This window comes from Priapulus caudatus, unplaced genomic scaffold (assembly GCF_000485595.1).
Source record: "Priapulus caudatus unplaced genomic scaffold, Priapulus_caudatus-5.0.1 Scaffold69, whole genome shotgun sequence".
In the NCBI taxonomy this organism is placed as follows: domain Eukaryota; kingdom Metazoa; phylum Priapulida; class Priapulimorpha; order Priapulimorphida; family Priapulidae; genus Priapulus; species Priapulus caudatus.
Window position 1 is genome coordinate 459379 of NW_014577130.1, and position 27799 is coordinate 487177.

At 48.4% G+C, this 27799-nt stretch overlaps 1 protein-coding gene across 1 annotated transcript in view; it reads right to left on the reverse strand.

The window, feature by feature from the left end:
* Positions 1 to 502: 502 nt before the first annotated feature.
* Positions 503 to 27799, reverse strand: part of LOC106821340 (tyrosine-protein phosphatase Lar-like) — a 33160-nt gene continuing 5863 nt past the window's right edge. The window contains exons 5-30 of the mRNA XM_014826096.1: positions 25897 to 26202; positions 22212 to 22389; positions 20857 to 20990; positions 19693 to 19890; positions 19149 to 19241; positions 18575 to 18726; positions 17613 to 17754; positions 14530 to 14684; positions 13931 to 14069; positions 13167 to 13264; positions 12162 to 12378; positions 11594 to 11780; positions 10503 to 10701; positions 9939 to 10108; positions 9292 to 9499; positions 8633 to 8805; positions 7977 to 8223; positions 7408 to 7562; positions 6320 to 6605; positions 5705 to 5798; positions 5501 to 5577; positions 4917 to 5066; positions 4518 to 4643; positions 3712 to 3866; positions 3126 to 3261; positions 503 to 2772 (exon numbers count right to left, since the gene is read on the reverse strand). Of these exons, the coding sequence (XP_014681582.1) occupies positions 2704 to 2772; positions 3126 to 3261; positions 3712 to 3866; positions 4518 to 4643; positions 4917 to 5066; positions 5501 to 5577; positions 5705 to 5798; positions 6320 to 6605; positions 7408 to 7562; positions 7977 to 8223; positions 8633 to 8805; positions 9292 to 9499; positions 9939 to 10108; positions 10503 to 10701; positions 11594 to 11780; positions 12162 to 12378; positions 13167 to 13264; positions 13931 to 14069; positions 14530 to 14684; positions 17613 to 17754; positions 18575 to 18726; positions 19149 to 19241; positions 19693 to 19890; positions 20857 to 20990; positions 22212 to 22389; positions 25897 to 26202 (4244 nt within the window). The 3' untranslated portion in view covers positions 503 to 2703. The remainder of the gene's footprint in view (positions 2773 to 3125; positions 3262 to 3711; positions 3867 to 4517; positions 4644 to 4916; positions 5067 to 5500; positions 5578 to 5704; positions 5799 to 6319; positions 6606 to 7407; positions 7563 to 7976; positions 8224 to 8632; positions 8806 to 9291; positions 9500 to 9938; positions 10109 to 10502; positions 10702 to 11593; positions 11781 to 12161; positions 12379 to 13166; positions 13265 to 13930; positions 14070 to 14529; positions 14685 to 17612; positions 17755 to 18574; positions 18727 to 19148; positions 19242 to 19692; positions 19891 to 20856; positions 20991 to 22211; positions 22390 to 25896; positions 26203 to 27799) is intronic.

Here is a 27799-nt window from a genome sequence, read left to right on the forward strand (position 1 = left end):
TATAGGTTTATCTAGGGAAAACGCGCCCGCTACGCTCCCGTGGTTCATACAGCTTGAGCTGTTCACTCAGCGCTGCGTCGGTATCGACGGGCGTGCTCAGCGGATGACAGCTTTCACAGTGTCGCGGATGTGTGACAGTGACGGATGTGTGACGTAACAGGACATCTGCTCGTTCGAATTCGTTCGCTGATACGGGCACGCGTTATTTGTGCGTTATATTCAGAGAGAAAAAAACGACTGCATGCGTGCGCAGAATACATGTACCGAACCGAACTGAACCGCACTGAACCGAGAGCGCACGCCGTATTCGAGCTTTCATCGATTTTTGTCACAAATGACCCGGTGACCTGTGATGTCACACAACCCCTTGGCTAACTACGAACTCGCTTATAGCAACCGAATAACACGAGGGTATTAGCGACTGATCATGAATGAGAAATGTGCGTATAGGGGGCGGGGGTGAAGTCAGGTAAAACTACCATCAATCCACAAGACACGCCGATGATTTCGTACAGTGTATATCATTTATTCATTAAGTGTGGGTTACGACACGAAACTTTACAAACGGGCCAAACTAACGTCTACGGCGGTTCGGCTTTGATGCTGTAAATTCTCCTAGGAAGATTGTGTAGTATCCAGCTGGGCCACCGTACGCCAAAATCAACAGACATGCGCACAAGTTCATTTTGTCAGATAGACAATACATTAAGCGGAAACACACTGAAGTAGGCCCCCTCTAGAATCAATGTTAATATTCTCACAAAGCTAAACATTATTCTTATTCATGACATCAAATATAGACAAGTCTGGTTGAAGGGGGAACGTTCGCACGGTTTATGTACAACAAATTCAATTCGCGCGACATGACGTCGAGGAAAATACTTTATACATTACATATAAATGATTCATGCTATACTCAATTATAACGTCACCAAAACGGTGACAAGGAAGCGATCCCACCATGTTACACCCGCGGATAAAAGTTTCTACACTCATGCACGCGCACGACGCCTTCGACCACGCGTAAACTGGCTATGCGCCTATACAATCCTATAGCTCGCGTCTTTCTTGTCACATTTCAATCACTCATAGCACTATCAGACTAATCGTCTGGTCATCACAAATGGAGTGAATCTACGATCTTTGACGACACTTCGTCATCGATATAAAACCCTCGCAATGTTTTTTAAACGCTACATTACTGACACATACACTGTAATCTTGCATGTGAACGCGCACATCCAAACCGTTTGCAAGGTTTACGGCGGAAGGAAAGCGACGCGTTGAAATAATGCACGAAAACGTTGATGACGAAACTTGATGATGAATATTTTCGTTTACCGCACATGTACACGATTCTCAACGTGATATGGGGGAGGGGGGGGTAAGGCCCTGCGTGTTTCAATATCTGCGCTCGCTTTTAACGAATTGGTCGAGGAATGTGCGGTGTATAATGTTTAAGTGAATTCGCATTACGTCAGCATCGCCAGGGATAGTGGGACAAGCTCAGCTTTTAAAACCTCTCATACATGATGGTCGTCCCATGGAAGTAGAAAGCTACTTAATCGAGTGTGACAGTGCATTACACTTTACGACGCGCCTATACGAAATGAATGAAACACGTACAAAATATCCATCGCAACAATCGATAATTGCAAACATCATGAAGGTCACCTCACAGTACGTGGAGAATATACATTATCGCGACCGATTCCAACGCCGACGAGATGCTAACAACACAGAGAGCATATTACATTCGTATAACAGCGATGACGATATCTGCTTTCACAAAGATAAATGCTCACATTTCACGGGACTACAACGGCGTGGGCAGCGAGATACTTATAACTTCCGCTGATGTAGACAACACTCACATAGGTAACAAAAGATCAATGACGCTTACGCAGAAATGTGTTGTGTACATGCACTCGTTTTCGCAGTCGTCCGTCGTAAGCGGAGGAATGGTCAAAATAATTGTCTCGCCACAAAGAAATCGGTGTACTTAGCTACTCGATTAGGATCTCATTAAAATTTAACCAACCGTGCGCGTGCTAGAAAAAACATGCAAAATTTAAAATCACGCCCTAATTCCGGTGGAAATATAAACGAGTGAACAATTCAACTGTTTTAATACGAAACTTCATTCAACAAGATCCGTTACTATTATATAGACAATCAATAAAAAAGAACATCTGCATTCCAACCAACCTTGCCGTGGGCAACTTAACCGGCGATTTGAGATTCTACTTGGCGAGTTGGGCGATGCAGATGACGTGGCACGGCGGCAGTGTTCACTTGTCGGGGCGTGTTGACCAAGCGTCGCTCGCCGTAGCCGCCACTCAACCGCGCACGGTTACCAGCCCGGTGGCGGTGGAGTCTTGCAAATCCGCACGCAGTCCTCGTTTTGGCGATCCGTCGTATCGCGCAGTCAGTCGGCCATTTTTCACACGGTCGCCACAGTTCACTAGCCACAGGTCACTAAACCATTGAGCACTGCTTCAATGCATTGTACAGTTGCGTTTGCTGAGTACAGGTGGCAGCACCGTTCGGCACAGCAGCATCAGCCTGCAGTAAGCTCACATCGTTCACATCTAGCGCCGCGGTGGCGCGTCTCGACGACTGGCATTTTCGTCATCGGTATTAACATGGTCCCGTCCTCCATCCTTGCTATACAGGCGAGGAGAGGCCACGTGATCACAGTAGTCATGTCGCGTAGTGGTCGAACGATCCTAGGTATTCGAGTGCTGCCTTGTAGCAAAACTGGTATTGGTCCTGGTGGCAAAGAGACGTGACGAGTTGTTAGACAATTTTATCGATTATATAAGAAAAAAAGCGCGTACGCAAACACTCATTCTTCATACATATATCACTTCTGCAATGTATTACTCAGAAGCAAGACGTTATGAAAGAAAATGCTACTAATCCAGATCGCTGTGCCCATGAATTTTATATGCGAGCTTGCAGTGTAATACTTCAAAGATGAGTTTTAGAGCAAAACATCATAGACAGACACGCAAAATCTACGACCGACCAATCGATCCACGCAATGCTCTCGACTGCCCCATAAAATTCTCGACCTAGATCTAGGACAGTGCTGCCCTCTACGGGGCGTCGGCCGCTCTCACCTCAGTCTGCACCATGCAGGGCCGCTGCGTGCGCAGTGTCTTCACGGTCTGGAACATGTCGACCACGCCCTCGTATCTCATCCGCTCCAACACGATGCTGAGGGTGATGAACACGCCCGTTCTGCCGACCCCCGCGCTGCGGACAAAAAACAGAAGAGCATTCGAGTAACACGTGCATCCTGCCGAGCTAGTGTGAAGGCCAAAAAAAAACAAGCACAGCCGACTAACCAGTAACCCCATCCTGTCAGCGAAAATGCTGCAGATGAAAACATGAACAGCAAATTGATATGGCTGTCCTACTGAATGCCATACTGTGATGATGTGGGAAAACCCATAAAAACAGTGAATAAACAGGACAGATATAACATAAGTAAATATAAGAATAATATAGAACTATGGTTAGAGTAAAATACTAGCAAAATATAGAAGATCATTTCAAAGGTTTTATCAAAGTGCAAATAACAAGCTAGTTGTGTCCAGAGAAATTAGATAATGACATAAACTATATTATCTAAAAGCAATAATAATAATAATAATAATAATAATTATAGAAATCACTGACGTCATCCACCAGTGTGCACCCCACCTGCAGTGTATAGTAATGGGTCCATCTTGGCCGAACTGGTCCTTCGTTTTATGCACCTGTCCAATGAAGTCGATGAAGCCCTCACCAGACTTGGGCACGCCCTGCTCAGGCCAGTCAGTGAACTGGAACTGCCTGACCGTCCGCGACTGTCCATCCTGTAGAAACCACACGCACACAGCGACTTAGACAAACTACTACACATACACCTTCTGTCAATGGTCTACGAGCCAAAGTTCACGTTAAGACTAATGTTAAGACTAAGAAGAATTTTGTTTCTGACAACGGGCCCTGTCTGATGCCTGGCTGCCATGGTAACAGTAAGGGAATGTGTCGCGAATAACACGTTCTCTCTTTAACTTTCGTTCTTAAACTAAAAAACAAAACTCTAAAATGATAAATGAGACAACTTCAAATGACTTAAACCTCTTACATTAAAATCACATCAATAATATAGACCGAATCGCTAGAGATATTTCGGCTAGAGAATCGCGAACGATATTGGATTGCTGAGAACCGTTTTACCGAGGCGATACTCACGCTCATAGCGTCTATGTCTCCCTGGGTACTGCCAGAACGTACCATGGGTACGGTCCGGTATACCGGAACGTACCCTGGTAACTATCTGATATGGTTAGGGTTAGGGTTAGGGAGTAGGCGTAGGCGACTCCCTAGACTCGTTAGTGGAAGGGGCGAGGTACGGTAGGCGAGGTAGATAGTTACCAAGGTATGTTCCAGTATACCGGACCGTACCCAGGGTACGTTCCGGCAGTACCCAGGGAGACATAGACCCTCTCAGCAATACTCACCCTTGCATCAGTAACCTTAAATTCCCTAAGTATGTACTGAGGCATGTTGTACTCTGCGATGGGATCGACAACGAAGTACTGGTAACGGGCCGATCGTTCACTAGGCCAATACTGGTGACACTTCTCCTGTAAACACGAAGAACAGAGAATCAGTACATGCACGTAAACGTAACACTGGATGTGCGTTGAATAATAACAGATAACAAAATGATTGAACACGTAGATTGAAGTCGAACTGAGCCGGTGGCTAATACTGATGGAAGATGTACGAATATATTATGGATTATGGATATATCAACGTTCATGCATGCACGCACATACATCCATTTAACAGTAAACCAAGGACTAAAAACAACACTAAGCTAAATCTTGAAATCCCCTACCCTGCCCCGCCCTCACCCGGCGTTCACTCACCCGGCCCATCTCTCGGAGCTTGGTGAGCATGACGATGATCGTCGAGTTGTGCTCCCACAGCACGCGCCAGAAGTCCTCGGTCGTCTCCGGCAGCGGGCCCTGCGTCGCGATGTATGCGTTGCGGTAGCGGTAGCCCTGCGATAGATCGCACAGACACGTGAGAGACGTCAAACAGCGACAGGGAGCGCGGGCTGACGCGTGAGAAGCGGGAGACGCGAGTCATCTCGGTGTGTTACTACGTTGCCACCAAAGCACTCGTATAAAAGCGACCTCTATTATGAGCCCCTACCAAAGTTCTCATATAGAAGCGCCCCCTACACGAGCTGCCACCAAAGTGCTCGTATAGTAGCGCCCCCTACACGAGCTGCCACCAAAGTGCTCGTATAGTAGCGACCCCTACATGACTTGCTATGCGGGGGGCTACTCTTATACGAGCGCACAGTCCCTCAACTATCACACTGACAATAAGTTAATTTCATAAACACGTCTAGACAGAACTTTATGTGTCAGATTTATTTAGTTTAAAAAAACACGACAACTTCAATCAAAGTGTGCTGGGAGTGACTTACATCTATCCAGCTTGCGTTGATGTAGTCTGAACCATCCACTCCCCTGATTGGCTGCAGACATACTCTTGTTGATTCATCTGCGAAGGAATTGAAAGCCGATTAGATAAACACATTACATTGAATCTCTCGTCCTGATCGACCGAATCAACTTAATCAGTCAGAAAACTCAATCGGCTGAATTGCAGATAGCAGGATGTGACTCACAAGGCAGGATGTTGACAAGTCTGTTCTTGAACTTGTTCACTGGCAGGTTGGCACTGATGAATCTAGATGGTTGAGCCTTTACATTTGCTAATCGCTGCAAAAGAAGCGACGGAGAAATTTAGACGGAGTTCCATACAGAACATTCTGTAGATGGATGTGGCACATTTTTATCATAAATTTTTCATACAGACTGTAAGTAAATCATTAATCCAACCTCAATCCTCCCCCTCTCTCGCCCCCATCCCTCCCCCTCGCTCACCTTGAACTCTAGCTCCATGCCGGGGACGTTCTCCCCCGGCTCGGGCTGCATCACCTCCCCTTCCTCCTCCATCCCTCCTCCTCCCCCTCCTCCCTTCCTACCTCTCCCCCACTCCCATCCCCTCCCCCCTCGCTCACCTTGAACTCAAGCTCCATGCCCGTGCCGTTCTCCCTGGGTTCGGGCTGCATCACCTCCTCTCCCGCATCCCCCCACTCTCCTCCCTCTCCCCTCTCCCTTCCCCTGCCCCTCGCACACCTTGAACTCTAGCTCCATGCCGGTGACGTTCTCCCCGGGCTCGGGCTGCATCACCCCCTCTCCCCCATCCCCCCACCCTCCTCCATTTCCCTCTCTCTCACCTTGAACTCAAGCTCCATGCCGGTGACGTTCTCCCCGGGCTCGGGCTGCATCAGCCGCTGCATGTGCGTGTAGAGGCTGCGGGCGGGCACCTCCGTGTTGCCGCTGCTCACAGCCTCGAGCAGCGCGTCGTGGATGAACACGTACTGGTCCTCGGTCTGCACCATGTAGTTGCGCTGTGCGCGCAGGCACGTCACGTGGCCGTAGATGTCGACCGTCTTCTCGTGGCGGATGCGCTCTAACATCGCGTCGATGACGATGAATGCCCCCGTGCGGCCGACGCCCGCACTGCAGAGAGGAGAGAGAGAGAGAGAGAGAGATGAAGATATCGGCAGGATTTTGGAGGAGAATGCCGTGAGAGAAACACTTGAGTTTGCTGTGGTGTATATGACGATGAACGCGCCCATATGGCCGACGCCCTCACTACAGCAGACGACAAGAGAGATGATCAAAGCGGGATTTTATAGGTGAATAACGGGAAAGAAAGATAGATCTTTCTCTCTAATTTTTCTGTTGCGTAGGTGACGATGAAAGCCCCCGTGCAGTCGACGCCTGCGCTGCAGAAAGGAGAGAGAGAGATGATGATAATGGCGGGATTTTGGAGGAGAATACCGGGAGGGAAATGGAATTTTGCTGTGGTGTAGATTACGATGAACCCCCCAATGGCACTTACAACCTGGCATATTGCACTGGCTAGTAGTTAAACCCATTCCCGGTCGGTTTTGCTCGGAAATAAGGAACATGTCTAACAGCAAAGCACATGCATGTTTTCATGCTCTGATTGATGGCAATGTGAGATGATAGTAAAGACTTCTCCCTCATTCCAATGATGTGACAAACGTCACTGTGTATGAGTTTCAGTGTTCCCTCATCACTGCCTCTGTTATACCCACCTCTCTCTCTCTTAATATATTTTCCTTCTATCTCTTCCCCTCTCTCACTCTCCCTCTCTAGACCTCTCTCTCTTTCTTAATATCTTTTCCTCCTCTCTCTTCCCCTCTCTCGCTCTTTCTCTCTCTCACTCCCTCTCTCTATCAATCTCTCCTACCCTCTTCCTTCATCACTGTCACACCCCAACGTATACACATACCTGCAGTGGATGACCATGGGTCCGGACTCGGGTGGGGTCATGGCTCGCACCCTGCGCAGGAACGCTAGCACGGGTGTCGGATACTCCGGCACGCCGTGGTCCGGCCAGGCCGTGAACTGAAACTGCTTCACCTCCCGCTTGTCCGGGTAGCCCATCTGCGAGCGAACGATGGCGGACTCCGTTAAACACAAGAACATGCACAGCACGTGATCGTACTTATGCGCAACGGTGGCCACAGGTTCATGGAAGGCTAGCCCCGACACTAATCTTTCGCATAACTAGCGCGAGGTGCTGCTTAACCGACTCCTTGCAAGTGGAAACACTTCTGCAGGCTTACACTGATGACAGCCTCGTTTACACTCGTGGCAGCCATACTTATGGCGGCCATGTTTACAACAGCTGGGCTTACACTGATCACAGCTTTCCTCACACTTGTGGCAGCCATAAGTACGGGTCCCCTGTGATAGAGTTGGTCAAGTTTAATATAGGGCCGCACTTACTACAGAGCCACGTTTACTACAGCCTGCGCTTACTACGCAGGTCATGCTCACTACGGCGACCGCGCTTACCCGCGACACGACGAACGTGCGGATGGTGTAGGTCGCGAGCTCGGTGACCTCGACGATGGTGACCTGCATCGGGCCGTACGTCTCCGTGCCTCGGCTCGGCCAGTACTGGTCGCACTTGATGCGGTTGCGCTCCTCGAGGCGCGTCATCATGACAATCGTCGCGCTGCGCTGCTCCCACATGAGGCGCCAGAAGTCGCCGAACGTCTCTCCGAGCGGGCCCTGAGTCGCGATGTACGCGTTCTGCTTCCTGCAAAAACAAAGGAACGCGTGTGAGATGGTGGCGCCCCCTGCGTCGCAATGTATGTGTACTAGTCGAGGGAATAAGCAATGTTCCAAGTTTCACAATTCTAACCAAACGTGCACAATCCATATGCTTATCCGCCCTTATATACTGCTTTCTGCAATATGAATAAACGCGAGTGAGACGGTAGTGGCCCTAGCCTTCCGATGTACTCGTGCTGCTTCCTGTGAAATTACTGAACAAATGCAAGAAACGGTGGAGTCACTTTCCCGGCGATGTATGCATTCTGTTTCTTCCGCGAAGGAAAAAAATGAAAAGCACGTGAAACAGTGACGTGGATGGCAATGGACTGACGTTCTTCTGTTTGTGCGCCAGTGAGCTACCACAAGAATACCTCTGTTAGCGAATCACTTACCTGTAGCCGTCGCAGTAGTTGGCATTGATATAGTCACTGCCCGGGATGCCCTCTAGTGGCTGCAGGATGACGCGCGAGTGATCGTAGGCGATCACGTTGGCGTAGCGATTCTTGTGCTTGTTGTACTCCTTGTTTGAGTGCTCCCATGTGAACTGCTGACCCGGCTCGATCGACTACGAGAGAATAAAGCATCCAATTTAGTTGCATACACAGAGAGTAAACTAGGGCACCTGAATTCACCTTCGTTGCAAAGATTTTGGAATCTCTCAGCTAAGCGAAATAAGTTTTTAAATTGACTCTTGTTATTAGAATAGTTACATGGCTGTACAGCACATTGGCATGATAAACCTTCCAATGAATGATGTCTTTTACCATATAAACTTTAAAATTTAGATGAGAACCTTGAAACCTCTGAACTTGAAGGTTAAAAGTTTAAACTGAATTCCTCTTCGACATGGATATTCAGTCGACTGGATCCCGATACGATGTGACAATCATACAGCAGACTCGTGACCAAGTCACTTAGCCACGAGTAAATACCATCGTTTCCGATTATATATAGCACCATCGCGACCACGACAACCCCAAAAAACCACGAAAAACGACGCCCTGAAAAACCACCATGTCTTGTAAAACCTCGTACTCCTACTCGAGTGTACCTCGTACTCCTGTGAGAACTTGAGACAGTCTGAGGCCTTGAGACGCTCGATGTGGTCGGCGAGCTCCGTGTAGGGGATCGGCGGGTGATTCATCATGCCGGGGGTCTGGAAGTTGAGACGCCGCATCTCGACGGGGTCGGACGGGTGCGTCGGCACGTCCATGTACGCGACCTTCGTCGGCTCGGGAGACTTCGGCGTCCGTCGCTTTCTGCGGGATAGTAGAGGGGATGCACGCGCGGTCAGTTATCACGTTTCGGTCCAATTACCGCAAGCAAAGTCGAATAGGGTACACGCGCACGGTCATTTCTCACAGTCATTTATCACGTTTCGGTCTGTTCACCACAAGCGACACCCAGGCAAAGTCGAACAGATAGTATCAATGCGTAATGTCACGTTCTTCTTAGAAATACCATGATTTCACTGCAAACTTACCAGAAAACCACGAGAATTTTTCATCACCGCATTACAACACATGCTCATCGTAATCTCCGCCTCCACAAAGACGTCCCAAGAAAGATCGATTGAGGAATTATCTACCCACTCCTATTTCTACTCTAAACACTAGTCGGCCATCTTTAGCCTAACGGCCGATCTAGGGTCGGCTTAGTAGCACATAGCCTCTAGCATGTGGCGCCACGGTCACGTACCGTCTGTACAAAAAGACGATGAGAGCGATGACGGCGAACAAGCACAGCACAGCGGCGATGATCGGACCAATCACAACAAATATGTTGTCGTCCTCAGGTCCGCCGGACGCCATCATGACGTCCGCGCCAAGGCTGATTGGCTCAGAGAACGGCGTCGAAGTGGGCAGGCTCTGTAATACACAACATACACAAGTTTCAAAGAGCTATACTATAGCCATATAATATATTATGCCATTATAGTATATTATAGTCGAGTTATACTAGCCATAGCGCTTAAATTAATGATGTGGTGATAGCGTGCCAAGTTATTATTATTCGAATTCTTGATAGACATATGTCAGAACATCAGCTGTATATCTAGGACAAATCACTAGCTATGCTTCAAGTACAGTTATCATTATCATTAATATGGTATTAATTTCGTTAATATTACTTAATCATAAAAATTATACATATCAATTATCATGTAATCTATCTACACACATTTTCTCGCATTTTCTCATGGCACATACGTTTATTGCCGCGTCAGAACTTCTCTGCAATTACCGCTTGTATCGCACTCACGTTTCCCTGCGATACGACGACGGCGCGCACGAACACACGATACTCCTGGTCCTTCACGAGCTCGCGGTTGTAGTAGTTGCCGTAGCGAACGCCGTCACCCAGCTCAAAGTACTTCGGGTAGGTGGGGTAGTCGTCGGAGCGGAATCGCGCCGCGATGTATGCCGACGGACCGGGAACTCTCCCCGAGCTCGTCTTATCCCTGTGGGTGAGTGGGAGTGTGATATGTGACCACACGTATTTAATAAGAGCGAATACGTGTACACGTGTGTTGGTATGCACACATGAACACACTTGTCCCTGTCAGTGTGGGAGTTTGTGAGGTCCGACCGTAACATTCAGAGCGAGTACGTGCACACGTGTGTTCATACGCACACACGTACACACGGACATAGTTTTAACATCACATGTACATATACAGGTCCGACCACACGTATACATTCAGAGGGATAAGAGCGAATACGTGTACATATGTGTTCGTATGTACACACGTACATGTATACTTTTAACATCACATGTAACTATGTACATGCATATACTATACACATACACGTGTTTACATGTACATGAAAACACACGCGTGCCTCATGCATGCATGCATAGATATGTACACATGTACACAAATAACACACACACAAACGTGTATACGTGTACATAACAACACGCACCTCACAGAAAGCGCGAACACACGCACGCATGTACGCACGCACGCATGCACGCACTCACGTACACACGCACGCACGCACGCACGCACGCACGCACGCAACACACACGATCACTCTCACAAGCACGACACACACACAACGCACACACACATGCAGCACGCACACACGCACGCACTCACGCACGCAGCGCACGCACGCACGGCACTGCAGCACGCACATCAGCGACGCACCGCACGCCCACGCACTCACAGCACCACAGCACACACGCACGCACGCTGTTCACATCATCACACCACGCATGCACGCACACGCACGCAGCGCACGTCACACACACACACACACCACGACGGTCACACACACGACAACGGCAACTGCGACGCACGCACGCACGGCACACACACACACACACACACGCCCCTCCACACATACCTGGTGTCGACGTCCAGCTCCTTGAGGGTGAACTGCTCGGGGTCCTTGCCGATCATGTCTGCCGGCACGACGGCGACGAGGTAGTGGTCGATCGGACCCCACTTCTCCGACGCGCGGAACAGCTCCAGCTTGAGCGTGTTGTGACCCGTCGCGCCGCGGAACACTGGCGCGCTGATCACAGAGGGCGCTGCAAAATGACAGCATTGTCGTTGGCGACGAAGGCATCGACCAGTGAAAGAGTTGAATTTATTATGGTTTTTAGTCACGCGACTGTATTTGCATTGCGGCTGATGATCGGATGGGATTAAGTGATTTCTATTAGAAACTCTTTCGATTGGAAGAACTTTTTAATAGCAGCACTAGCAGATGCTTGGAAAACACAACAGACATGATAAATAAGTCACCACAAAATCAATATATGAAACACCATATAAATTTTTTATTAAAATTTTAATATTTCTTTTGATTCTTAATTTGACTAATATTTTATTGAACTTATTAATATTTATTATTCTATTAATAATTAATTATTCTTTTTGATACCCTTTGCAAAAAATATCAAGCATACCTCTCATATGGGTGCGCGTCTTATCGCGCGCGGCAGGCAGCACGCCGTCAGCGATCGTCACCGCACTCACATTGAAGTGGTAGACGGTATTTGGCGCCAAGTCCTCGACGGTCAGCTTGAGCTGATCAACGGACACCTCACTAGACTTTGACTCGAAGATGACCGTGTTGTTCTGACCGTACTCGTCCTTAAAAGTTTTCATCGCTCCGTATGAGACCTGTGAACAACAGAGGAGTAATGACGTGAACGAAGATGGAGGAATGGTGTGAACAACAGAGTAATGACGTGAACGAAGATGGAAGAATGGTGTGAACAACAGAGGAGCAATTATGTGAGCGAAGATGGAGGAAGGGTGTGAACAACAGAGTATAATGACGTGAACGAAGATGGAGGAAGGGTGTGAACAACAACAAAAAACGGCATAAACAAAGATGGAGGAATCGTGTGAATAACAGAAGAGTGGCATGTACAACAATTAAGGAACAGTGTGAGCAGTGGTGGAGGAATGGCCCAAAGAACAGAGGCAAGGACAGTGAGAACAATAATGGAGCAAACAGTGTGAACAATGGAGGAAGACCGTGAAAATGGCAAAGGAATGCAGTGAGCATCAATGTAGGAACAGTGGCATAGGAGACAAGGTACAATGTGAAAAACGATGGAGGAATAGTGTGAACAACAGTGTAAGAACAGCTTTAATCTGTTGAATTACTGGATCAAGCCACTGAAAATGCAATACTTGTTGAGATATTCTTACATGGGTGATGACACTGCTGTGCTTGATGTCACAATGGGCTATCAATTCTATCACTAGATAGATCAGTTGTTGATGTAAATCAATTCTGCTATCTACTAGTGTCCAATAGCACACAACAAATTCTAACAATTTCAGGCAAAACAGGCAGGAAGCTTGCTAATCAACTAGAAATGTGGCTGCTAAGTAGTAAGTGTTAAGTGCCTTGCTTCAACGAGAACTTGTATTTAATCCTTTAAACATGACAACCGTACCCAATATTTAATGGGAATGACGTCCATTGGAGGTTGCCATGATAACACCACCTTGTCCTCAGTCGGATCCAGTACAGCCATGACATTCATGGGCACCCCTATAGTAGTAACAGAAAAATACACTACATCATTAATGCTCAACTTATAAATCACCCACATTATCCTCATGTTGAGTCACCGCAGTACTAATTGGTTACGTGGTTAAGTTAACTTAACAATTACGCGGCTTGTAGTAAGCCGATGACGGCAAATTATCACCACTTCTTGCTGCACCCGACTAAGTAGGTTCTAATGGCTGAGGCCGGTCACTGGAAAATAGTGCTAAAAGCTTTTGCGTGCCACAGCTAAGAGGGTATATTATTTTCCGTGTGAATAACATACAAATACACGTCCTCTAATAAGCAGACTCGTCTCGGAGGAAAACAGTGTCCGGCACATTTTACCACCAACAATTTCGACTAATTTCAAGCAATTTTCCTAACGAATGTTCCATCGTGACTGCGTCCATGCGTCATGCATTTTGGCGTACGACGTATAGATCATGCATCGAAGTCGACCTCATTCAAATGAAAGAAGGCGAACAAGGTAAAGAAGAAGTAAAAGAAGAAGAAAAAGAAAGGGAAAAAAGAATTAATAAAAAGAACATGAAATTGAAGAAAATGAAAAAGAAGTTAAAAATACGAGGAAGAAGACGATCGATGCCGACAACTGCGAGAAAATAGAATGGTGGTGCGATTGGGTTCGTAGTTCTACGTTCTACGTACGTTTCGGGTCGACGGTTACGAAAGCGTGGTTAGAGAGTACTCCGATGCCCTTGGCTGTGCGTGCTCCAACCTGGATTGCATAGGTCGCCATGCGCTCCATATTCTCAATGACGACGGACATCGTGTGACGGCCTCCAACCTGCATGGTGAGCGCATCCAAGACCATTAGTCATAAACATGCTTTCAAGAGTAAATAATCATGAATTTTGACACGAACATTTGTGATTATTTACTGCTGATGCTATGAATGACCGGCAACAGTCATATACTAGGGGCAAGCAACGATCAAGAAACGTGGAGGAGACAACCGTTAATGACATACATGTTGTCACGAACACCTCTGTACTAAAGGAGATACAGAGTATACATACATAACACAGTGTAGCGTCACATATACATATAAATATAGCACAGATATGCTCACGTTATTATAAACAGTGTTTAAAGACTGGCTGAGGTCTGGGGCCAGCTAATAGCCAGTGAGTGACAAACTTGCTAGGATGCAAAGTTAACGTCAAAACTACATTTGTCATGTTCATATGTCAGGGTATTAATTATTTCAGTGTTTAACTGAATCAATGTTGTTACTATGCACCCACCTTGACGGTGTTCCACTGTGACATGTCTTCGACGGCCCGCAGAGCATAGAATATCTCGTATCCGATCACCGACGGCATGTCGACGGGCTGCCATGACACCTCGACAGACTCTTGAGAGATGGGGACGGCCTTCACTTCCGTCGGTGCTACAGGCGCTGCGGCGATACGACGTCACAATTAAAGCTTTCTCACCTTCCAGTACGTTAGGGTTAGGATTATGGGACAGCTGAGTGAGCAGACAGCAGACAACACTCTCTGTCTCTCTATCTCGCTCCCTCTCCCCTCTCTTTATCTACCTCTGTCTCTTTTTCCCTCTCTCTCTCTCTCTCTCTCTCTCTCTCTCTCTCTCTCTCATAAAACTCTCCCCTCTCTCTGCTCTACCTGCACCTCGTGATCGCACAATCTTCTCTAAACCTCTCTCTCTCTCCCTCTCTCCTCTTAATCGCCCCCTCCCTCTACTTCTCTTCTCCCCCCCCTCTCTCTCCTCTCTTCCCTCTTTCTCTATCTCTCTCTCTCTCTCTCTCTCTCTCTCTCTGAAGCTGTATTTTAAATAACAAAAGACAATTGTGTCCTCGACCAACAGAAATCTACAATTCGTGCCATTTTGCATCTGTAGCAGGAGCAAGCTTTGATTTACACTGTAATACAAGCAGTAATCTGCCACCATCCCTCACAATTTTAGCTTAAGATGAATTTTCTGTACGAATTAAAGAGCGTGCAAGACTGAATAGATTTAGTTATGGACGATGAATCGCATTAGAGCCCTTCACGCTATTCAAACCAAAATAGACTTGACGCTTTAATTTACTGCTGTTCATCATTGTGCTGCGATCTATTTATTGGACAACCAGATGTAAAAGGTTTGATGAGCCATTGATTCACACGCAGTCATCCACCTGGGACCACGCGTTTAGCAATGCGCTAAACTTTTATGCAGTTGTCTTCCCATTACTACAAGCCCAACATTGCCAGCATTGAGTCTTATGGGCGCTGCCACCATATTCAGCTGGCTGCCATATACTAGCAAGCAACTGATTCGCCAAGGTCTATTATCAGGCCTGCCACCATAATTTGGCAGCTGTCGCAATGCCATTTACTAGCAGGGCAACATTTGCCAGCATTATCATGCCGCTTGTGCAACTCCATTCATGCAGCTGCTGCCATTACTACAAGCAACATCCTTGCCTGCAGCATTATCACTTGGCTTGGCACCATAATGGCTAGCTTGCTGCCATTACTACAAGCAACATTGCCAGCATTATCAATGCGCTGCCACTCGGATCCATTGTCCAAGCTGCTGCTTCTGGAATTTACTACAAAGCAACCATTGCCAGCTATTTATCATGTTTGCGCGTTGCCCAGCCATAATGGCATTCTGTGCGTGCCATCCTACTACAAGCAACCATTGCGCAGATTTATCATGGCTGTGCCACATTAATGGCAAGCCTGCCTGCCATTAGCTACAAGCAACATTGCCTGGAGCCATTATTCCAATGGCTGCCACCATGACTTGCCAGCTGCTGCCATTACTACAAGCAACATTTGCCAGCATTATTCATGGCTCTGTCTGCACCATATATTGGAGAACTGTTGGCGTTTGCCATTACCTACAGAGGCAACCATTGCCCAGCATTATCATGTGCAGCTTCGCTGCTGTTCATTTTAATGCGACACCATGCAACATTGCCAAGCATTATCATGGCTGTGAGCTCATTACTACAAGCCAACCCATGCCAGCATTTATCACGGCTGCCACCATCATGGCCAGTGGCTAGTTCTAGACCTATTGGACTACAAGCCAACATTACCAGGCATTGTACAGGGCCGTTTCACCAAGCTGACAAGGGAACGCTCAAAAAACAGGGAAAAATGGGAATTTCATATCGTGAAAAAATAGAAGGAAAATTAGGAATGTGGTTTGGGCTGAGAAGAATATATGTTAAATAGGAATTGGATTTGCAATTGCTGGTTCAGATTCGGACCTCCCAACACCCCTACAGCCATCAACCGATCCACCTGACCAAATGGTATGATCTTGTATTAATTAGTACACTATTTGGTAAAGTTACATCACATGCCGAACATATTTTGAGGTGGGGTTTTAATTTGAGTTATATATACATGGCATGATTAAATTGATTAGCCTGTAGTTTGGATCTATACATGGGAGAATAAGCACCCATAACATGTACCCACCATACATGTTAAGGCTTACCATACATGTAGATTACTCCAAAATAGTATGACGTACATGTATACATGAGCCGTGATCCGGCCCTTTTTGAAAAGGGGGGTGCAGTAAGAAACCTAAAGCGGCCACTTTTATAATAATGGTGCCGAACGGCTAGCTTATGCCGGCATTGTCTAAGGCCACTTGGGCACTTAGAGCCGGGGGAGGGGGGGCGGTTAGGCGCGGACCCTACCCCCAAAATTTTTTTTTAAAAATTGGATCCTGGTGCCATTCTGAGCAGCATATGGAGCAGTAAATTCCTTGCACCTCCTCCTAGAACTGCACAGATCAGGCAAGTTCCAAATTCCTTTCAAAGCAGAAATTATTCTTTTATGGTGTTTTCCTTTTTTTTGGGTAAAAAGGGGGGGTCCGGACCCCCTGGACCCCCCCTCTGGATACACATACCACATCCAACTGAGAAACAACTTTACTGAAATAAAATCTGTGATAGTAAAGAGTATATTACGTTAATTTAAAGTAAGGGGTGGGGGTCTGGGGGTCCTCCCCCAGGAAATTTTTGAAAATTGGGTCACCTGAAATGTAAATTCCTGCATTCTGAGAAGGATACATACAATTCTGGATTCAGAAAAATGAAAAGCCCTCAAAAATAGGAAAAAATAGGAATTTGTCCAGAAAATAGGAGAAAATAGGAATTGCCAAGAAAATAGGAAAAAATAGGAAAAAATAGGAACTTGACGCCCTGGCATTATCATGGCTGCCACCATCATGGCAGCTGCTGCCATTACTACAAGCAACATTGCCAGTATTATCATGGCTGCCACCATCATTGCCTCTATCACGGCTGCCTCTGCCACCATCACTCCCTTCCCCTCACCACGGCGGCTGTTCTTACCGTCTTCGGTCGTGCCGACCCTCAGGTGCTCGCTCCATGGTCCCGCGCCCTGGCTCGTGTGCGCGCGCACGGAGAAGTAGTAGATGCGATCCAGCTCCAGGTTTGGCACAATCATGAACGGGTTCGTCGTGTTGTACTCAATCTGCGAGAAACAGTAAGAGTCAGAAGACAACAGGTGACAAGTGACAGACGTATAACGACACAGGTGACAGAACATCAGATGTCAGAGGAAGGAATGTCAGAGATCTGATGACAGGCATTAAACGACAAAACGTCAGACACCAGGTGATAGGTGACAGAATGTCAGATATAACATTTTAAAACGTCAGACACCAGCCGATAGATGACAGAACATCAGATGTCAGAGGGAACAATGTCAGGAAAGATCTGAAAAAGAGGAAGAGATCTGATAACAGGCATCAAATGACAAAACGTCAGTCATCAGATGATAGATGACAGAATGTCATTGATCTGAGGACAGCCATTCAAATGACAAATCGACAGCCATCAGATGACAGATGACGGAATGCTATACATCTGATGACAGGCATCAATCGACGAATGTCAGGTTCCAGACAACAAACAAAAAACGCAGTTAACGAGTTCAGACGACAGGTAACATATAGTCGATATCAGACAACAGAACGTCAAATAACAGACGAACCGTGGACTAAACAAACGCGTTGTAAATAATATATCAACAGTTGTTCAACGATCGTCTGTACAAGAATGCTCCCGCGTCGATGCAAGCTGACAACATATGGATTGCCCCAATGCAAACTGCGTCGGTGAAAAGAACCACGATTGCCAGAGAAGAACAGAAAGAGGACAACGCAAGCGCATGCATCTTTAGTTTGATTCTTCATCAAAACAATTACTTCACCTGCTAAACAAATTGTTTCAATGAGAATCTAATAGCACACATCACGTAATAGATCACATAGACTGGCGCCACCACTCACCTTTCCACTGTGGTCGTGCTGTTTGTAGTACTGCACAGTGTACATGGTGATGTTACCGTTGCGATCTCGCAGCACCGGGGGCAGCCAACTGAGACGCATCACTGTCGGCGTCTGCAGCCAGTAGGTGAGGTTCTCAGGAGCGCCATCTGGAACTGATGATCGGAGAAAAACACATGGTGTTAGATCTCATTCTTTTGACTCATTGAATTACCCTGGCTCGTAAATTTTGCTCTCACTCGCGTGCGCTCTCTCTCTATATATATCTTTTTCTCTCTCTCTCTCCCGCTCTCTCTCTCTTTCTCTCTCTCTCTCTCTCTCTCTCTCTCTCTCTCTCTCTCTCTCTCTCTCTCTCTCTCTCTCTCTCTCTCTCTCTCTCTCTCTCTCTCTCTCTCTCTCTCTCTCTCTCTCTCTCTCTCTCTCTTCTCTCTCTCTCGCTCTCTCGCTCGCTCCCTCTCTATATCTCTTTCTTGCTCTCCATCTCTCTCTACTCTCTCTCTTTCTCTACACTTCTGACATGATGAACTGAACAAGTGAACTCTGGCACTCCATACGGTAAGGCAATGAGCTGGTTTACCTCCGTCAGGTGTCGCCACCATCCTCACAGCAGCCTCTCCGTAGTTCTCCTCGTTTCTCGCTGTCAGGCGGAACTCGTAGGTGGAGCCCTTGTCTGTAGCACAACAAACACAAGCACATCTGTTAAAGCAGCTCGCATTTCACAGTTTATGAAAAGCAGATCAGGCCAGATTTATATATGTGCGACAAACCTTTTATACACTATTTACAAAGGGCAACGTGCCTTATGATTGTGAGCCGACTTTAAGAAGTGATCCGATTTTGGTGGAAACAACAGAAATTTACACCCGCTTCCATTTCACCCACCCGCCCCCCCCCTCCTGCGACGACTCACCGAGGTCCACGTCGGAGTCATGGAAGTTGAAGAAGTTGATGTCCTCTAGCTCTAGTGGCCGACTGAGCTGCTCACCAACTTGGCCCCCGGCTCACCGCCCCCGCTCCCTGCACCCACCACGCCCCTTCTGCCCCCGGCCATCCACCCTCCCCCGCTCCCTGCATCTACCCCAGCCATCCACCCATGCCTCTGCCACCCCTTAAAAACTCACCGAGGTCCTGGAAGTTGAAGAAGTTGATGTCCTCTAGCTCTAGCGGCCGGCTGAGCTGCTCACCGACCTTGCCGTACTCGAGCCGGTAACCGAGCAGCGCTCCGTACGTCGCCGTCGGCCGGCTCCACTCGACGCGTGCGTTGATGACTCCGTCGCGCGTCCTGTTCAGCTTCACGTCCATCTGAGGCGCGTTCGGCACTGCCGAGGAGAGAGAGAGAGGGTGAGGCACTGTCAGGGGCAAGAGAGATAGACAGGGTGTGGCACTGCCGGGGGCAAGAGAAAGAGAGAGAGAGAGAGAGAGAGAGAGAGAAGAGTGAGAGGGGTGAGTGAAGTGTAGAGTGTGTGTGAGTGAGGAGGAGGAAGAAGGGTAGGAGAGGGAGGGGGAGGTGGGTAGAAGAGGGGGGGGGGTGAATGGGAGGGAGAATATTAAGAGATGCAGTGCAGGGATGAGGGAGAGAGAGATGGTGAGGGTGTGAAGGCAAGAACTGGGAGGAAGGGAGAGGGTGAGGGGGTGTGAAGGATCAAGGTGGAGGGGAGAGGAGGGGTGAATAGGAGGGAGAAGGGTAAGAGATGCACAGCAGGGATGAGGGAGGGAGAGAGAGAGAGAGAGAGAGAGAGAGAGAGAGAGAGCAAGAGTGAGAGAGAGAGAAAGAGAGAGAGAGAGAGAGAGGGAGAGAGAAAGAGAGAGAGAGAGAGGGAGAGAGAGAGAGAGAGGGGGGTGAGGGTCAGTGAAGGATCGGATGGAGAGGAGGTTGGTAAAAGGGGGTGGAAAATGGGAGGAGGTCGGGTGAAAGGAGATGAATGGGAGGGAGAAGGGTAAGAGAGAGGGGATGAGTGAAGGATCACGGTGGGAAGGGGGAGGAGGTCGGGAGATAGGGGGGGATAGAATGGAAAAGATGGAAAGACAGGAAAAGGGAGAGAGAGGGTGAGCGAAGGATTGAGGAGTGGAAAAAAGGTGGGTGAATGGGAGGGAGAAGGCTCAGAGAGTGAGAGGAAGAGGGAGAGGGAGATGGAGAGGGACAGTGAGAAGGCTGAGAGGAGGAGGGAGAACGCAGGTAAAGAACAAGAGAAGAGTTTCCACCCAATCTTCCCGGCCACTCACCGACTTTCCCTGCTTGCAGCTCAAACCGGACAACCCCGCCCACAGCAATTAGTACTGCTTACCACCACCAGGTGTCTGTGCGGTCTTGCCGCGGCTGCGCTTGCCGTCGCCGGCCCGGGTGTAGGCAGCCACCTGCACGCTGTACCACGTCTCCGGAGACAGACCTGTCACGATGTATTCCTCCTGGTCGGCAGTCCTGCACGCAAAACAACATGTCTCTCCTTATTACTGTTATAGTAGCGAGATGGATTCGCCCCACTCGCCATGGCTGTACCTATGTATGTATGTGTGTATGTGTGTATGGTGTGTATGTGGGGATACTGCGAATGTACTGTTAGAGTGTGTGGATTGCAAGTACTAAGGCGATTACAGCGACGACGACGCGCAGCCCTCTTGAATACGACTCTAATTAACGAAAATAATCGTTAAAGTTTACACAAAAAACGTTAAATAAATAATAGTTTTTCCAGTTCGCGCCATTCGATTCGAGGCTGCCGCCGCGCGTGTCATCATTTGAAATCACGATAACTGACATAAACACTTTAGGAAGCCGAGGTTCAACGATTGAGACGATCGCGTGAGCACGCGAGGCCAGGCCGTGAATTAATTGGCTCTATTATATATGCTATAACACTATTGTGCACGTCGCGTGGCGTATACACGTGGGAAACCGCCGCACGATACTATCTGCCCCCAAAATCTCGCGACAACTGCGTTGCTAGTGCATCCTCGCCTGCAAAGGGCATCCAACGGCATCCAATAACGATCAACGGCGCCCGAGTGCATTCGCGCTAGGCTTAGATACAAATATCTCGAAAAATTGCCTAAATATCTTTCCGGAAATTCTCCAAAAAATCTCTAAATATCCCCCAAATTTTTCTAAATATCTCAGTTATCTCAACGTAATGTCTTTTAAACATATTTATTTTGTGTGAAAAAATGTTTTGGTCAAATGGTTTTTCTTAACAGAAAAGGACAAACTCATCCTTGCAAATCCTTAATATTTGAGAAAATTGTGTTTTATCTTCTAAATATTAAGGAATTTTCTAAATATCCCGAAAACTTGTAGATATCTAAAAAAATATCCGGATATTTGTATCTAAGCCTAATTCGCGCATATCCAAGGGCGCGCAGAGGGCATTCAATGGCATTCAGCAGCGTTTAATGACATCCAACGGCGTCCGCCAACCGTAACATACAATAACAAAGTGAATACGCGCCCGAGCATTTACTCGCCGAGGCGGACTCTCCACAAAATCCCTCTCTCTGCGCTACGCCGAGGGCGGCATCCTCCGAGGATCGCACGCCGCTGTCAAAGAAAGAAACTACGAGAGAGGAAGACTGCAAACTCGCGCGCCGCTGTGAAGGAAGGAAGGAAGGGAACTACGAAAGAGGAAGACTGCAACTGCAAACTCACGTCTCGAACTTCTTCGGCGGTCCGACGGGGTCTCCGCCTGCGCGCGCAAGCCGCTGCACGTGGATGTGGTAGCCGCGGATGATGCCGTTGCGCTCTCGCTCGGCCGGGTTGCGCCACTCGACGCGCACGACCGTAGAGTTGAGCGTGTAGACGCGCACCTTGCGCGGCTCGCCCGGAACTGCGGGAGAAACAGCGAGGAGAGAGTGAGACAGAGCTGACAGTGTGAGACGACCCCCTTAACGACAACGCCTCCCTGTCGCACACCCACGCGTGGTACGAGCCGCTAGATTCTCAGTCCCCATCTCCCCCATGATCCTATCCCATGATCCTATCGTGAGATGACCCCTTAGCAACAGGCCTCCCTCCCGCACACCTCCGCGCGGTACGAGCCGCTAGATTCTCAATTCCCATCTTCCCCATGATCCTCTCTGCGGCGTACTCCCGTACCTCCCTCCTCTCGCTCTCTCATCACTCCCCTCCTTCATTCGCCTCCCTCGCTTCCCCTTTTGGCATTTATTCATCTGTGTTGTTGTTTTGAGGTATATACACTAAATGCACATACACGCACACACACACACACGCACGCACGCGCGCACAGGCGCACGCACGCACGCACGCACGCACGCACGCACGCACGCACACACACACACACACACACATAACTTCTGCCAAGGGGTTGGCAGGAGGTTATGTTTTCACCGGCGTGTATTTGTTAGTTTGTGGGTTTGTGCGTTTGTTTGTTTGTGTACAGCCTAACTAAAAAAGTTATGGAGGATTGTCATAAAATTTTCAGGATAGGTCAAAAATGGGCTAACTTAGAATTGATTAGATTTTGGTGGTGATCCGGATCCAATTAATTAATTAATTAAATTTTCAGGATAGGTCAGAAATGGGGCAACTTAGAATTGATTACATTTTGGTGGTGATCCGAATCCAATTAATTAAATAAATTTTTCACAGTGAGAGAATTCAGCTGCCTTGGCGGAGGTCTGCGCTCTCCGAGTGCTCTAGTTAAATATGGATTCGCCACGTTCTACTCTCTAACGATGACACAACACTTTGTGAAAATACTCCCTTCACACACACTATACCCACTATCACCAGCCCTCCCTACTAATCTTTCTAAACCTCCACCCCAACCATCACCCTTGTCATACAAATCATGCCACACAAATCTGCGCCCACCATCTTCCCCTAAACACTGCTCCCACCCACGAGACCGCCTGTTCAGTTAGTACCACGGGTGACCGAATGCATTCAATGCCATGCTCCTTGTTTCTAATAACATTAATTCACATTTAACATATTTTAACACGTCGTGCCAGAAACGTTAAAACCGTTGCCAATTCGTTAGACAAGGTGATTTATCCTAAACTCGGTACACTCACAAAAAGAACTACATACTGATATAACATAGAATAGCATCGTTAACATGATATGGATTAGGCTGCTATCACTAGAATCGCTACAATCACTTTGACGTTAAGAATAGTAAATGTACGTTAATCATTTCGTCACAATGTTAGTTATAACTATGTTAGTTATAAGTTAGTCGTTAGTCGTTAGTCGTTAGTTCGTTAGTTATAAGCTAGTTACTTATGAGTGTGTTACTTATAGGTTAGTCATAAACTTGTTCATTAATTATGTGTGTATACATATATACATATATTATATATATATATATATATATATATATATATGAAATTCTAAATTACTATCAGCTCAAGTACCAGTGGCATGACCCCCACAAACCCCGGGGTCACGGCTCAAGCAATGACCTGAGGCATGACCTCTACGACCACTAAGGTCATGATCCAGCAGTGTGACTCGACTCAGGCTACGACCTGAGCTGTGACCCCAGCGGCTCCAGGGGGGGGGCTGCCCGCCCCCCTACACGGTCGCACGCGGCTGAAAGTGAACGGTGGTTAGGCGGTGGTGAGTGGGAGGAGGGGGGGGGCGACTCGTGCTGTCGCCGAAGCAAATGCACGCCATGCCACACATGCATCACCGCCGCTGCTGCGCATGCTAGCCAGCAGGGGGAGCCACGCGAACGGCGCCGAGACAGGCAGAGGCCGCGGAACGCATCGGTAGCGCCATCTACCGGCCTCTGAGCCGCACGAAACATGCTAGTACTCATGCAAGCATATATATATATATATATATATATCGAGAGTACATAATAAGATAATAACATAATATACATAATCTCTATTACGTTCTCTACTTGATATATATATGTATGTATATATATGTGGATGTGAATTTTGCCACGTATATAATGTATATATATATTATATTATACGTGGCAAAATTCACATCCAGGCACCGCGCACGGGCGCACAATTCACAGCCAGGCTCTGAGTAAAACTCGCACGCAATCCCACTCCGTTGATCTATCCATCCTCCATCGCTCGCTCGCAAATAAAATCACTACCGCGCGCAGCAACAGTGTTCGGATATCGACGCAAAGCCAGCCTCCTAATTAACACTCGCTTCCGATCATATTTTAGGAGCTTTTAATTAATCAGTGACGACGACAAGCGCAAGTTCTACGCAAAACTGCCGACGAGTAGTGAACGTACGCGCATCGAGTATAAATCTCACTAGCGGGCGGATAAAGAATCACGTAGAGTGGGGCTGAGTACGGTACTGCTGGCTGCTGGCTGAGAGGGAGGAGGGGGGTATGCTGTCGAGAGAGAAGGGTTGATGTGTACGTACATCGATGCACTTTCCCGGCCGCCAGGGTAGAAGCGTAAAGCACTTACCGTGATCCCGCGGGTGGGTGGTGGGGGGGGGTGTAAGGCTGAGCCTGGTGATGCGGCTGCTGCAGGCTGCATATGATCAGATGATGATACACGCACGCACGCAGCCACGCGGACAGACGTGCACGCATACACGCACGCACGCAGGCACGGGGACAGACGTGCACGCATACACGCACGCACGCAGGCACGGGGACAGACGTGCACGACACGCAGGCACGGGGACAGACGTGCACGCATACACGCAGACACGCAGGCACACGTGCACGAAGGCACGCGGACAGACGTGCACGCATACACGCAGACACCACACACGCATACACTCAGACACGCGTGCACGCAGGCACGCACGGATACAATGAACGCAGACACATGTGCACGCAGGCACGCAAACATACGGACATCCCGCGTCTCTCACGTATTCTCGCACGCAGACACGCGCACAAAAGGATATAACTCACACACCATCATGCAAGCACACAGACAACGCGTACGCACGCTATCACACACAGACACACACACACACACACACACACACACACACACACACACACACACACACACACACACACACACACACACACACACACACACACACACACACACACACACACACACACACACACACACACACACACACGTACACATACAATCAGCACCATTACGTGTGCGATATTGCCCCCTCCCTTCCCCTCCATCGGCTCTCATCGTCAACCCATCGCCAACGTCGTCGCCGCGTCCTGCTTTCTGCCGCGACACGCCAGCGCCATCATCGCCGCCACCGCCACCGCCACCACCACCGTCTTTATCTTCCCTTTCCTCTTTCTCGCATCCGTGTTAGTAGTAGTACGGGTTAGTGTTTATCATCGTTAGTAGAGCAACCCCGCGAGTCCTACTTGCAATCCGACGACGAACCGACGTACCGGATTCGGACGTCCGCACCTGGATACGGTCTGACGGCGGGCCGTCGCCGACGGCCGTGCTCGCGTACATCCACACGCTGTAGAGCGTCCACACGTCGAGGTCGCGCAGTACGAGCTCGCGGCGCGACGCCGGCACGGACACGGTGCGCGCCAGCGCGTCATCGACCTCGTCCGTCGGCATGTAGACGACGTGGTACTGCGTGATGGCGCCGTGCTGCAGTGTCTGCTGCGGCGGCCGCCAGGTGACGCGCACGTTGCGCGCGTCGACCGCGTTGGCCCGTACGTCGCGCGGAGGGCCACCGGGCACTGTGCGGCAAACATACGGAGGAAAAAAAAGAAAATGGGGAGGGCGACGTGATGGGGGGTGTAAAACGTGGAGGTGTGTGCGTGTGCGTGCGCGCGTGTGAGTGCGTGTGAGTGTGTGCGAGTGCGTGTGGTGCGCGGTACGTTTGTTGTTGTTTTCGTCGTTTGTTTGTTTGTTTACTTTTGTTTAATTTTGTTTTATTTGTGATTTAGCTGTTCTTGTTGTCGCCAGGGTGAAACTGAAAATGCGATAACGATAAATCATAAGTGAATAATGTCTACTGGGACATATATCTATATAGTATATATATATATATATATATATATATATATATATATATATATAGGCCTACAGGGAGTCTTCGAGTCACGAACATACTTTGTGCCATGATTTGATTCTTGAAGTAATTCGAGAATTCGGGAAACGTCGTATTGCATTCGTAACTATTAAAATAAAACATGGCGGGTCGCAGGTACCCAAATGTTCGTAATTCGGGAGACTCCTTGCACCGTGTGTGCGTCAAAACGAAAGAGGCTGCTACTACCGCACGGCAAACCGGGGAGAGACAAATCATACAATCATAAAAATAACAGGTGAACATCAAACGGAAACTCTCGCGCCGCTAGATCGCGCCACGAGTAGTAAACCGAAAGTAAAACAACAAAAATTCGCGAAAAGGAAATCATGATCGGGTGGCGACGTCGCCGAGACGACGTGAAACTCAAAACTGAAAAAAACAGAGCGAGAGACTGCGCTCGCGGGGTGGTGGGGGACAGTGGAGCCAAAAAAAGAGCGTGAGACAACCGTGGCGTGTGTTCTCCCCCTCGTGCTTCGCCTTCTTTCTTCGTGGTTTTTTGCTTTTCGTTTCTTAGCGTAACACTCGCCTCACGAACAACTTACCGGCTGCGTGCAGTGCGGCGGCCTCGGCTGACACCATCCAGACAAGAGGTAAAAACAGAAATTTGTACAAACACATAACTTCCCCTCGCCGGCGCCGACAACTCGACTGTGGCGCCACCTAGCGAACATCGCGCGGCCAGTCGCACCTGCGCGGCTTCACACGCGGTCTCGCAGCCTCCCTGGGGAAGCTCTTACAGGGCTTCATTTCACGGCTAACAACGCTACAGACTCGCATCATCATCATCTTCATCTTTCTCTTCCTTCATCATCGGCGTCTAGAGCGTGTTTACGTGCGACGTTCGTCGCGTGTTGCTGCCGTACCGGGGCGACCCGCCGCGCCACGCTCTCACGACCCCTACGTCTACGTCACACGCCTACGTCACACATCTACCACCACCGCTACGTCATTGCTACGAGAGCTTACGACGAGCTACGACGACGATCGCGAACGCTAGGGTGCGCTGCCGCTGCGGCACGTGCAACTAAAACACACGATTCGAACTCCACAGATGATGTACACCGATACGTAATCGAACCAAATTATAAACACGGATTGACACATTTGTAAAATAAAAACGAACGAAATTATGAGCTACGAACGGCTAGGCTCTAAGCACGACGGGAAACAACAAACAAGCGAACGGCGGTACGATTACGACAACGAAGAAACGCGGCGGCTGACGCAGCACATGCTGACGC